This window comes from Juglans microcarpa x Juglans regia, chromosome 4D (genome assembly GCF_004785595.1).
Source record: "Juglans microcarpa x Juglans regia isolate MS1-56 chromosome 4D, Jm3101_v1.0, whole genome shotgun sequence".
Taxonomy (NCBI): Eukaryota; Viridiplantae; Streptophyta; class Magnoliopsida; order Fagales; family Juglandaceae; genus Juglans; species Juglans microcarpa x Juglans regia.
This window is the reverse complement of record NC_054600.1, coordinates 23,679,186-23,690,603: the sequence shown is the minus strand read 5'-3', so window position 1 is coordinate 23,690,603 and position 11,418 is coordinate 23,679,186. Positions and strand designations below refer to the sequence as shown.

The window sequence follows — 11,418 nt, the reverse complement described above, 5'->3', positions numbered from 1 at the left end:
TTTTCACAAAAAATTTAACAAAATTGCATATAATTATAAAAATCTCACAAATCCAATAAAAAACCAAAACAAACTTACAAAATTACAGATCAAACCAATCCAAGTAGTAATCAATCTGTGGGTAGATCTTTATGGCCCATGGGCGTTGTTGTGGTTCATAAAACTTTCAGACCCATGATTGCGGTTGTGGGTATTTAAATTATATATTCACAGCCACGACCTTGGTCTTAGGTCGTAGAGACCCATGGCCAAGCCGTGGTTTTACCTTCATAGACTGCAGCTTGGTCGTGACCCACAATAACGGAGAGAAGAGAGAACAGTGAACATACTGAGCGGCCATCGAGGCATAAGGATGCCCTTTGCCCTCCCCGAGCATTTTAAAAAGGCTTCAATTCACTCGTCTACCTACCGTATGCAAGCGGATGCCCCTTGCCAGCCCCAAATGGATGGGCCGGATGCAGGGCCCACCCAACAAGCCTAGTAGTGGGTGGGCAATGTTCCATCCAATCTATCGAAAAATGATTATTTTTATTTTATTATTTTAGAATATTTAGGTGTCGTTTGGATTCGAAAATGAGTTGAGATGAGTTGTGAATAGTAGTGAGATGAGTTGTGAATAGCAGTGAGATTTGTGAGTTAAAGTTGATGAATAGTAGTGAGATGAGTTGAAATGAGTTGATATGGGTTGCGAATACAAACCTCAATCTAATTCCTATAAAGACATCTTGTTTTGTCATTGAATGAAAAAAAGCAGGAATAGGTATGGCCTTTTTGGTGTTGCGGTAAGAGTTTTAAAAAGTGCTTAAATAGTTTTAAAAGCTCCTTAATGGAAAAATTAGGTTGTTTGAGTGTTATATATTAAAACACTTTTAATCTCAAATAAGCTAAAAAATACGTTCGAGGAAAAGCATCATGATACTTTTCTTCAAACGTGCTTTTCTGAATAATGCAGAACGTAATTCGAATTTTAAAATGATTGTTAATGGGGGAAACTACCCATACAATTTTCAAATATTTTTTCAAACTTTCAAGGATATAGTCATAATTTTTAAAAATTCAAATAATTATAATTTCTACATTAAAAAACATTTTTTTTGATTTATTTCTAATCAAACATAACATGTTTGAAAGTGTTTTAAATATATAGTTACCAAAAAAAATAATTTTTTAATAATAGAAATGATTACTTAAATTATAAACTATAAGTCCTGAAACTATTTTTCTCCGCAATTCCTAACATACACCCAAAAAGGATTTCAAAGATGATTCGTTAACGTTTGCAAACAAAATATTCGGGATGGTGTGTGAGGATGGGCCCATAAAACCTTACTTTAAAGTTTAAACAACAGATCATCGACCCATTATAGGGTATCCAGATCACTAATATTGAATGAACCGTAACCGTTGGATCCAGGGTCTTCATTAACATCCCAACTTAGGTTGTAAGTTTGGACCGGAAAATTGGTCCGGTTCAGACCGGTTAGGCCGGTTTTTGGGTTCGGAACTGGTTCTTTATTTGCACAAACCAGCCAGACCAGGTCCAGTTCTGGTTCCGTGATTTTCGAGACCGAATCGGACCGGTCTGGTTGGAAAAAATAAAAAATAAAAAAATAAGTTTTATACAAAAATAATATTATACAAAATATTATATATATATATAAGTTTTATATATAATATATAAAAAGAAAGAAAATCACTCAAATATTATTACTAAATTTTGATAAGTACATAGGATATTTGTAGTTATACTAATATAGTTATACTAAATCACTATAACTAATACTAACATATAACTAATACTAATAGTTTAATATAAACTATAGTTATACTAATATAGTTATACTAAATCACTATAACTAATACTAATATATAACTAATACTAATAGTCTAACATTAGTACTATTATATAGTCTAATAATCACTATAACTAAATCATTATAGTCTATAACTATGTATTAAATGTGTTACAAATATATAAAAATTATAATTATCATTTAAAAAAAGAAGAAGAAGAAGAAGAACAACCATCTACATAGAAGAAACCAACAGGAAACGGCGCCGTTTCCTCTCCAAATCTCCAGAAACCAACAGTCTAAACGGCGCCGTTTAGACTTCCAGAAGGCAATAATGCCAATAAACCCTGAAGGCTAAAATCGAACCTCACTCTCGTTTCTTCCTCGCCTCTCTGCCCCACTCTCGCCTCTCGTCCTCGTCTCTCTTCCTCGCCGCACAGACCTTCGGCCTCACCTCACGGTAATGTTTCTCCAATTTTTTTTTTTCATTTCATTACTTGTTAGATTTAGATATTCATTTCGGCCACGTGACAGAGAACTAAGACCTAATCAAACCCACAGATTTTATTTCTGATCAGAGAATGAAAGAGTGATTCATGTTCACTTCGAATTTGAATTTCACCCGCTTGCATTTATCATGCAACTCAACAACCATGTATATAGGACCCAACTACTTTCAAGTTTCTGTCATAAATATTAAGTATATGTAAATTGTTGGGTTAAATTTCTGAGATTTTTTTCTGCTTGGGATGAAAGAATGAAGGTGGTATAAAGCTCACAACTTTATACATTAAAACAGAAGGACGAAGACTTCTATCACCATTAAAGAATGTCGACAAGTATTTCCTAGTCATTTCATAATTTTAGAAAATACCTACAAAAAGTTGGTGTGCTCAACAGAGGAACTCAAAGAACAGATGCAATACCACAATGGAGATAAATAATTCTAAATAGAACTGAAAGAATACTTTAAAAAAATATTATTTGCACACTTTTCGTGTTATTGAAAATGCTAGCATTTTGTGTTTCTGAGTTTGGGAGAATATAAAATATATAAATATATATATATATATATATATATATCAGTGAAATGCAGAGTCTTGTGTCCAGTTCAGTACTTCAGATCTCTTACACGCTTGAAATCTCATTTCTATTCTCAACTACAGATTTTTTGAAGCAGTTTTTTTTTTATTAACATATTTTTAATGATAAACTAACATTTTGAAAAGCCCGAAAACCAGACTGGACCGGATTGGAAACCGGTAAAACCAGAGATACTGGTTTAGGAGAGTAACCGGTGCGTAATCGGTTTTGAAAAATGCAAAACCGGTACATACTGGTTCAGTCTTAAATTTTGTCCAAAACCGGATTGGTTACATCCCTAATCCCAACTCCTCTTCTTTCTCCTCTCCGTGCACTATATAGTACCGTTGCCTCCTTTCTCTTTGCTCTTTGACTGCCTCTCACCGACCTCAAGGCCTCAGAGATTCGAAGTCGATTTCGAACTCTGCAACAGCAATTGATGAGCGAGATGGAGCTCCATCGGGAAAGTTCGGGACAAGCGTTGGAGTTGAATCGTGGAAAACGTTCGTGGAGGTAAGCCAGTTTTTCACTTGGCTTAAGGTGTTTGGCTGCTGAGGAAAAAGTAGGATTAGTCTATTTGTCTTATTTTTAATAGAAACGGAAGCATTGAAAATAACTGGCCTTGAATTTAAAACATTTTCAATGCTTATATTTAATGAGTTGTTTTCTTTTTTTAATGATTCTGTTTCATAGTTTGGAAGATTCTGATAGCAATGCACTAATCTTGCCTGAAAAGAAAAGGAACAAAAAGAAAGGTGTTGAAAAGGTAAATTCAGCTAGCTAGTTAACTATTTTGTTTTGATTTACTTTTTTTTTTTTTTTTTTTTGGGTTAAGATTTCACAATTCTGTTGTACAGGAATGCAAAAGAATTAAAATGGATAAGAATCCCAAGCTGAGCAAAGCTCAGAAAAGGAAGTTGAAGAAGTTAGAGGTGCTTGCACATGCAAATCTAATTTGGTTAATTCATTTTGGGTACTAGACCGAAACCTTTAAGTGGCTTTTGTTAATGCAGGAGGAAAAGGAAAAAGCACTTTTGCTGTCAAAAAGCATTGAGACCTTGGAGTATGTCATTGTGTTTTCCTAAAATGATTTATTTATTTATTTATTTTCTATCTGAGAAGCTCATGGAATTTTAAAATCTATCTTTTAGGAAGTACAAGCTTCCGGAGGACGCATTTCATCTTCTGCAGTCTTCACGGGATATTGGTCGTGTTAGTATAGTTAAATCCATTTTATCTTATTAAAAAAGTTATCTTTTAACGTTACCATTAAACTCTTTCGTAATGTCCCATCTTAATGTGAGATGAATTGATGAATATCCTAATTTTCAAGGTTATAAAAAATTGTATGGGATTGTATTTATGAGATAGAATTATCTGAATGTAGGCTGAAACCATGAAGGAAAAACATAGGAGGGCTGTGCACTTTTCTAAGGCAGGATTAGAAGTTCCAGATTGGGACAAACCTTTTGAAAGAAAGGGCGGTGATTCTTCCACTGGTGGAACTGAACTTGAGGTGGACAGAATTTCTTTAAGGCAGGATTTCAACGAGGATGATTCATTGCAACCAATGATACTTAGAGGAGAAGCCCCAAAGATTCTGTCTAAAACAGACAAGCTTCCTTCAAGGAAGGATTTCAACAAGGATGATTTATTCCAACCAATGATCCTGAAAAGAGAATCCCAGAATTATGAATCTGTTCCTTTGGACTCTTCTCAAGGGGCAGTGCGGTGCATTGAAAACAGTGGATCAGTATGTCTAATCCTGTATTTTTGCTTTTCCTTGGCCAATGAATGTATAGGACGTGTGTGTGTGTCCCAGAGTTTGGATAGTATTAGTACATACACATGGACACATAACCTATTAATCCTAATGGATGATTGTGCATGTTTGATCTATATTTTTTCCATAATTTTTAAAACTCAGATCAATTAAACTAAACTCAACTAAACATTGAATCCAACTAGTTAAAGTCGATCCATATCTGACACACCAAGTAATTATTTGTGGTTTGTCGTTGTTCTTATATACTATTCTTCTTTTAATGCAAAAGGCACATGATTTCATCGCATCTGATTATTCATGAAACTATATATCAAGCTAATATATGGAGGTAAGAAGTTCAATTGTTTATGAGGTAGGTGAGAAATTAAGAGTCTTTACAAGAACCACCTAATCTTATGATACTCAAAGATGGTAATCTAAATGGAACTTTAATTTTATTTGTTTTATTATGTTTATAAAATGTCCATAAAATAAGCATGCTTTGCAGTTACAGCTGGTACTGTTTGCAATTTACGTCTGTTGCGTACCAGAACTCAATCGAGAAGCAATACATGACATGTATCATTTTTTGTTTGAGTTACATAATATGCACAACTGAGTGATAAGAACTACAATTCACTCTCTTTGTTAGTTTCCATATATTTTGTGGTTGACAAATAGGAAACTGGGCATTTGACATGTGACAGGATAAGGCAGATGTGAGCCAAAAGGTTGATCACAGCAGGAATTTTAACACACAAGGTTGTCCTGCTCAAGAACCTTTAACTATCCCAACTGTTGTGCATGTATCTAGGCCGAATGAGATTCAGAACACTAGGAAGGATCTTCCAATAGTCATGATGGAGCAGGAGATAATGGAAGCTATAAATGATCATTCAGCTGTGATCATATGTGGAGAGACTGGGTGTGGTAAAACTACTCAAGTTCCTCAGGTGGGTTTTGCTTAATGCTTGATTGTGATATACAAGCTGAATTCACACCTTTTTCCCCTTTGCATGACAATCCTATTCTGCATTTTGGTTAACATTGTTCAGTTTCTTTATGAAGCTGGCTTTGGTTCAAGCCAGTCCAGTACTAGAAGAGGTATTATTGGTGTTACTCAACCGCGCCGTGTTGCTGTACTTGCCACTGCCAAGCGAGTGGCATTTGAGCTTGGTTTCCATCTAGGTCAAGAGGTTGGGTTTCAAGTTCGGTATGACAAGAGGATTGGAGAGAGTTGCTCAATCAAGTTCATGACTGATGGAATTTTACTACGAGAAGTTCAGGTTTTGCCGCCTCTGACTGTGCATTCTGCTAGCAATTATGATGCGAACAACTACTGATAAAAATTATCAATTTTGACCTAGTTGTACTTGGCTATGCCCATTATACATGATTAGGTTTCTGTTCATGGTGGACAAGTTGATAACCAAACAATTAGATCTTTGTCTCTTTGTATGTTTGTGTGTGTGTTGTGTGAGAGAGAGAGAGAGAGAGAGAGGGGGGGGGGAGGGGGAGGGAGAGAGAGTTTCTGGAAGGGGTCTATTTGTTTTGTTAAAAGGTGCTTACATTGCTGGTTGGGGCTTCTCAGACATACATTCTGTTGGTTCAATTTCTGCATAGTTCAACTTCTTCTGATGAATTAAGCATATGAGGGGAAGAATTTACATTCTCAGTGGTGATAACTGATAGTTGATGAAGTTTTTTGTAAATGCTTCTGATTATTTTTTGTAGTGATGGGAGTATTTTTTTCTCCCTCTAAATCCTAAAAAATTTGTTCACTGCTTTTGGTTGGGAAATTATTTTGTGAGAATTGTAGTATTTATATATGCTTTCAGCAATATTCATGAGATATTGATGTTTCAGTGCTCAGACTTGGGGGACAAAGCCCCATTTATTTTTTACAAGTTTGGGGGGTGAGATGAGAATTTGGTGTTTTGTTTGAGAGTTTAAAATATTGTGTTTTAATATTATTATTGTTTTGGGATTTGAAAAAGTTGAATTGTTTATTATATTTTGTATGGGGATTTGAAAAAGGTGTAATGATGAGATGAGATGAGAATTTTGTGTCTCATAGGTGGATTTCTTCTTCTTCTTTCTTTTCCCTATGTCATATGTTATTATTCCAGATTTTCTTCTGTGTTTTACATCAAGTATGTTGAGTTAAAATGAGTTACCTTCTTTCCAAGGTAATTAAATGAAAACACTTTTTGCCACAGAATGATTTTTTGCTGAAGCATTATTCTGTCATAATTCTTGATGAAGCTCACGAGAGAAGCTTGAACACAGACATACTGATTGGAATGCTTTCTCGTATAATTAAAATTCGCCAGGTAAGCCTTGATAGGTATTATCTATTCCATGTGACGCTTGTATCTTTTCTCCTTGTCATAAGATATTCTGCTTGATGACAGGATGAATATGAGAAGCAGCAACAAATTGTGCGTACAGGACAAAGTGTAAGTCCAGATGATGTGATTTCTCCATTAAAACTTGTGCTGATGAGTGCCACCTTGCGAGTGGAAGATTTTATTTCTGGGAGAAGGATATTTAACGATCCTCCACCTGTTATAGAAGTTCCAACTAGACAGTATCCGGTAACCATACACTTCTCAAAGAGAACGGAGATCTTTGATTATATTGGTCAAGCGTATAAAAAGGTCTTGGCAATTCACAAGAGGCTGCCACATGGGGGTATACTTGTCTTTGTCACTGGCCAGAGGGAAGTAAACCACTTGTGTCAGAAGCTATCTAAAGCTTCAAAGGAGCTGGTTATGAAAACATTAAGGAAGGATGTTGGAACTGATGGCACTGGGGTCTCCCAAACAAAATCTGTTGAAGACATAAATATGAAGGAGATTAATGATGCATTTGACTTTGATGGGAATTCAATTCACCAGTATACTGACAGGTTTAGCTCTTATGAGGAAGATGAGTGTGATATAGATGAGGATGATTCAGATGTTTCTTATGATTCGGAAACAGAGAGTGAACTGGAAATTGATGATGATGTTGATGGGGACCCATCCCGTCAGACCACCAAAGAGGATGATAGTAATCTATTAAATGTTTTAGGGGAGGATGGGAGCCTTGCTTCACTAAAAGCTGCTTTTGAAGCTTTGGCTGGGAAACCTGCATTAAACTCTTCTGATGGTAAACATGCCCCTCTTTCTAGTTCAGAAGGGTGCTTAGACCAATCCAATCCAAGCATAGGGAACAAAAGTGGGGGAAAAGATCCAAGCATAGGGAACGAAAGGGGGGAAAAGATCCAAGCATAGGGAACAAAAGGGGGGAAAAAGGTTTCTGTGCTGGTACATTGCGCGTTCTGCCTCTTTATGCCAAGCTGTCTGCTGCTGACCAGCTTTGTGTTTTTAAAGAAGTAAAGGAAGGAGAGAGACTTGTGGTTGTTGCCACTAATGTGGCTGAAACCTCTATAACTATCCCAGGCATCAAGTATATTGTTGATACCGGGAGAGAAAAGGTGAAGGCCTACAACTCCTCTAATGGCATGGAAACATACCAAGTACAGTGGATAAGTAAGGCATCGGCTGCTCAACGTGCAGGAAGAGCTGGAAGAACTGGGCCTGGCCACTGTTATCGTCTCTACTCTTCTGCAGTTTTTAGTAATATACTTCCTGACTTTTCTCTTGCTGAAATATCTAAAATGCCAGTTGATGGCGTTGTCCTCCTCATGAAATCCATGCGTATCGATAAGGTTGGTTAAATGTGTTTGTCGGTTCTTAATCTACCTTTTATTTAAAGTTTGGGTGGTGTGACTTTCTATGTTGTGAGTTTTGTGCTGGACAAAGTATTTCCCGGACTGATTTGTAGTATTCGATTATATTTTGGTCTTTGAATTTCTTGAGTTGTGAATTTAGGTTTCTGACACCCTATATTGTTTGTGGTTTCAGGCTACTGTTAATTGGTCAATAGGTAGCCCTTGCTTGTTTTATTCATAAATCAGCGTATTTAGTTGATATTGTTGCCAAATATTTAACTGGTGGAAGTTTTTGGCTGTTCAAAACCTAAGGGACTGCCTGTTCTGGCTCTTACTTTTACTCTTCTAAATTTGATGATTCTTTTGATTCTCTTTGTTCTATGCTAGGTTCAAAACTTTCCATTTCCAACTCCTCCCAAGATCACTGCATTGGTTGAAGCAGAGCAGTGCTTGAAGGCTCTAGAAGCTCTTCATAGCAATGGCAAATTGACACCCTTAGGGAAAGCCATGGCTCGTTTTCCCATGAGTCCACGCCACTCCCGGATGCTCCTTACCGTTATTCAGACTATGAGGATGGTGAATTGTTATGCCCGTGCAAATCTAGTTTTGGGATATGCGGTTGCAGCAGCTGCAGCTTTGAGTTTGTCAAATCCTGTTGTCTTGCAGTTTGAAGGAAGTGATGTGAATAAAGATGACCTAGAGCAGGATGAGAAATCTGGTGCTCAAGTTGATGGGGAAGTCATTGGCAAGCAAGAAAAATTGAGGAGAAAGAAACAGAAAGAAACTGCAAAAATGTTCCGTGCAAAGTTTTCGAACCCTAACAGCGATACTCTGACCATAGCATATGCACTGCAGTGTTTTGAACTCTCCGGCAGCCCAGTGGAATTCTGCAATGACAATGCATTGCACCTGAAAACCATGGAGGAAATGTCCAATCTACGAAGACAGCTACTTCAACTGATCTTTGAAAAAGGCCTTTGTGGCACTGAGCAGGATTTCTCTTGGATTCATGGAACTCAAGACGAAGTAGAACGTGCTTGGAGAGTTTCCTCCAATAATCCCCCTCTTTTGCTTAATGAAGAAGAGCTCTTGGGCCAAGCTATCTGTGCTGGATGGGCAGATAGGGTTGCCAAACGCATTAGAGGAGCTTCAAGACTGTCAGAAGGAGACACAAAAACACATGCAGTACGGTATCAAGCTTGTATGGTAAAAGAAACTGTGTTCCTCCATCGTTGGTCATCTGTTTCTAGTTCGGCCCCTGAGTTCTTGGTTTACAATGAATTGCTACAGACAAAACGACCATACATGTATGGTGTGACAAGTGTGAAACCAGATTGGCTTGTTAAATATGCCAGCTCTTTGTGTACCTTCTCCTCAGTCCTTACATATCCCAAACCTTATTATGAGCCTCAATCTGACCAAGTATTCTGTTATGTCATTCCTACTTTTGGGCCTCATTTATGGGAACTTCCCCTGCATAGTTTGCCAATCACAAATGATATGCAACGAGTGACAGTTTTCGCTTATGCTTTGCTTGAAGGAAAAGTGTTACCATGCTTAGGGTCTGTTCGTAAGTTTATGTCAGCCCCTCCTAGTAGCATTTTGAGGCCAGAGGCATCAAGTCAAAAAAGGGTCGGAAATCTTTTGAACAAGTTAAAGACCAAATTAATAGATAGCTGCTCTATGTTAAGAGAGGTCTGGATGGAGAACCCTAACGAGTTGCATTCAGAAATTCTGGGCTGGTTTCAGGAGAGTTTCCACAAGCACTTTCAAGTTCTTTGGTCAAAAATGCATGGTCAAATTCTTTTAGAACCTCAAGAACGCTTCCCCAAAAGAGGAAGAGTTAAAAGCAAAAGCAAGAAGTGATCTTCTTGTGTAAAAGCTGGACTGCAAGTACTATAATTATTTAATCTTGTCGCTCTTCGTATATCTGAAAGAGCTGGAGCAAGGTCTGAAATGAGAAAAGGATAGAAGATCAGTACATTAATGACCTGTTGACTGAAACTTCATTGCAGTGGGTGATTTTAGTGAACTCACACAGGTAACCACATAAACCCATTTTGTCTTCCTTTTAGTTCAAAGAATTAGGAAAAAGGTAAAAAAAGGGTTTCTACACTTGTTTAATTGTTGAACTTGTTGCAGCTTTCATTGGATTTCTTAGAATGGATGGACATTAACATAATAGACATCAACTGCTTGTGAAACCAAGATTATCTTCAAGTTTTATACTTTGTTATTTATGCTTTATTGCTGCAATGCTGAGGCTACTGTGATGAGCTCATGGATTTTCAGTTATTTAAGCTAGTTTAGTTTAATTCAAATCTTTTTTTTTTATCTTCACTTAAGCAACCCAGCACAAATGGTGGGTGGTAAAGAATGCCGTTTAGAAAAAGTTTCTTTTGATGAGTTTCATCCTTTTTGTTCTTGGTTAGACTGCTTGAATGAACCCTTTTTTATCTGGATTTTGTTTTTTGGTCTGTATATATGAGTTGAGGTAATTGCAAACTTGATCAGAATCTTGATATGCTACATGTGATATATATATATATATATATATAAATGTCCTATATATTGGTACTGAGCTCCAATTCCTTCACGGGGCCCTTTAAAAAAAAAAAAAGTTAAAGTTTTATAGGGATAACTACCTTTTACAGCTTCAAACTATTACTATTTTTTCTTTTGGTACCCAAAACTATTAAAACTGACACGTTGCACCCCTAAATTATACAAATTTGAAATTTGTACCCTCTTTTAAGACCGTTCAGATTGTATCACGTCACCATTGTTCTTTCATTTTAATGGTCAAAATTGGATGGAGGTGCAAAATGAAAAAATAGTAATAGTTTAGGGTGTGAAGTACAAAAACGTTGATAGTTTCAGGATGGAAAGTGCACTTTCTTCCTATTTTATATTGTATTGACTACTTTGTTTGCTTAAGCTCACAAATCATAGTGGGTTCATCACGGTCATACCAGTGCCTTGGTTGGTTCATTTTGTTTGTTTCTAATTTGTTTTTTACATTTACCACTTTGTTTGATGTGGGGCTCTTTATGTTATGA

At 36.6% G+C, this 11,418-nt stretch overlaps 1 protein-coding gene across 2 annotated transcripts; it reads left to right on the top strand.

Moving 5' to 3' along the window:
* Positions 1-3,186: 3,186 nt before the first annotated feature.
* Positions 3,187-10,672, top strand: LOC121260428 (ATP-dependent RNA helicase DEAH13). 2 transcript variants are annotated; one of them, XM_041162292.1, is made up of 12 exons: positions 3,187-3,389; positions 3,570-3,642; positions 3,734-3,808; positions 3,890-3,939; positions 4,028-4,097; positions 4,264-4,629; positions 5,349-5,594; positions 5,697-5,927; positions 6,861-6,974; positions 7,056-7,864; positions 7,897-8,356; positions 8,747-10,672. In XM_041162292.1, the coding sequence occupies exons 1-12, from the start codon at positions 3,316-3,318 to the stop codon at positions 10,223-10,225; spliced, it is 4,047 nt and encodes a 1,348-aa protein (XP_041018226.1). In that variant the 5' UTR covers positions 3,187-3,315; the 3' UTR covers positions 10,226-10,672. The 2 variants fall into 2 exon arrangements, with proteins under 2 accessions (XP_041018226.1, XP_041018227.1); XM_041162293.1 differs by having other exon boundaries at positions 4,028-4,088; positions 8,747-10,291.
* Positions 10,673-11,418: the final 746 nt, after the last annotated feature.

Excerpts from the sequence above, each read along its gene's own strand:
- LOC121260428 (XM_041162292.1), top strand. The coding sequence starts at position 3,316 with ATGAGCGAGATGGAGCTCCATCGGGAAAGTTCGGGACAAGCGTTGGAG. Across the intron at positions 3,809-3,889 it reads GGAAGTTGAAGAAGTTAGAG|GAGGAAAAGGAAAAAGCACT; the intron begins GTGCTTGCACAT and ends TTGTTAATGCAG. Across the intron at positions 5,595-5,696 it reads AAACTACTCAAGTTCCTCAG|TTTCTTTATGAAGCTGGCTT; the intron begins GTGGGTTTTGCT and ends AACATTGTTCAG.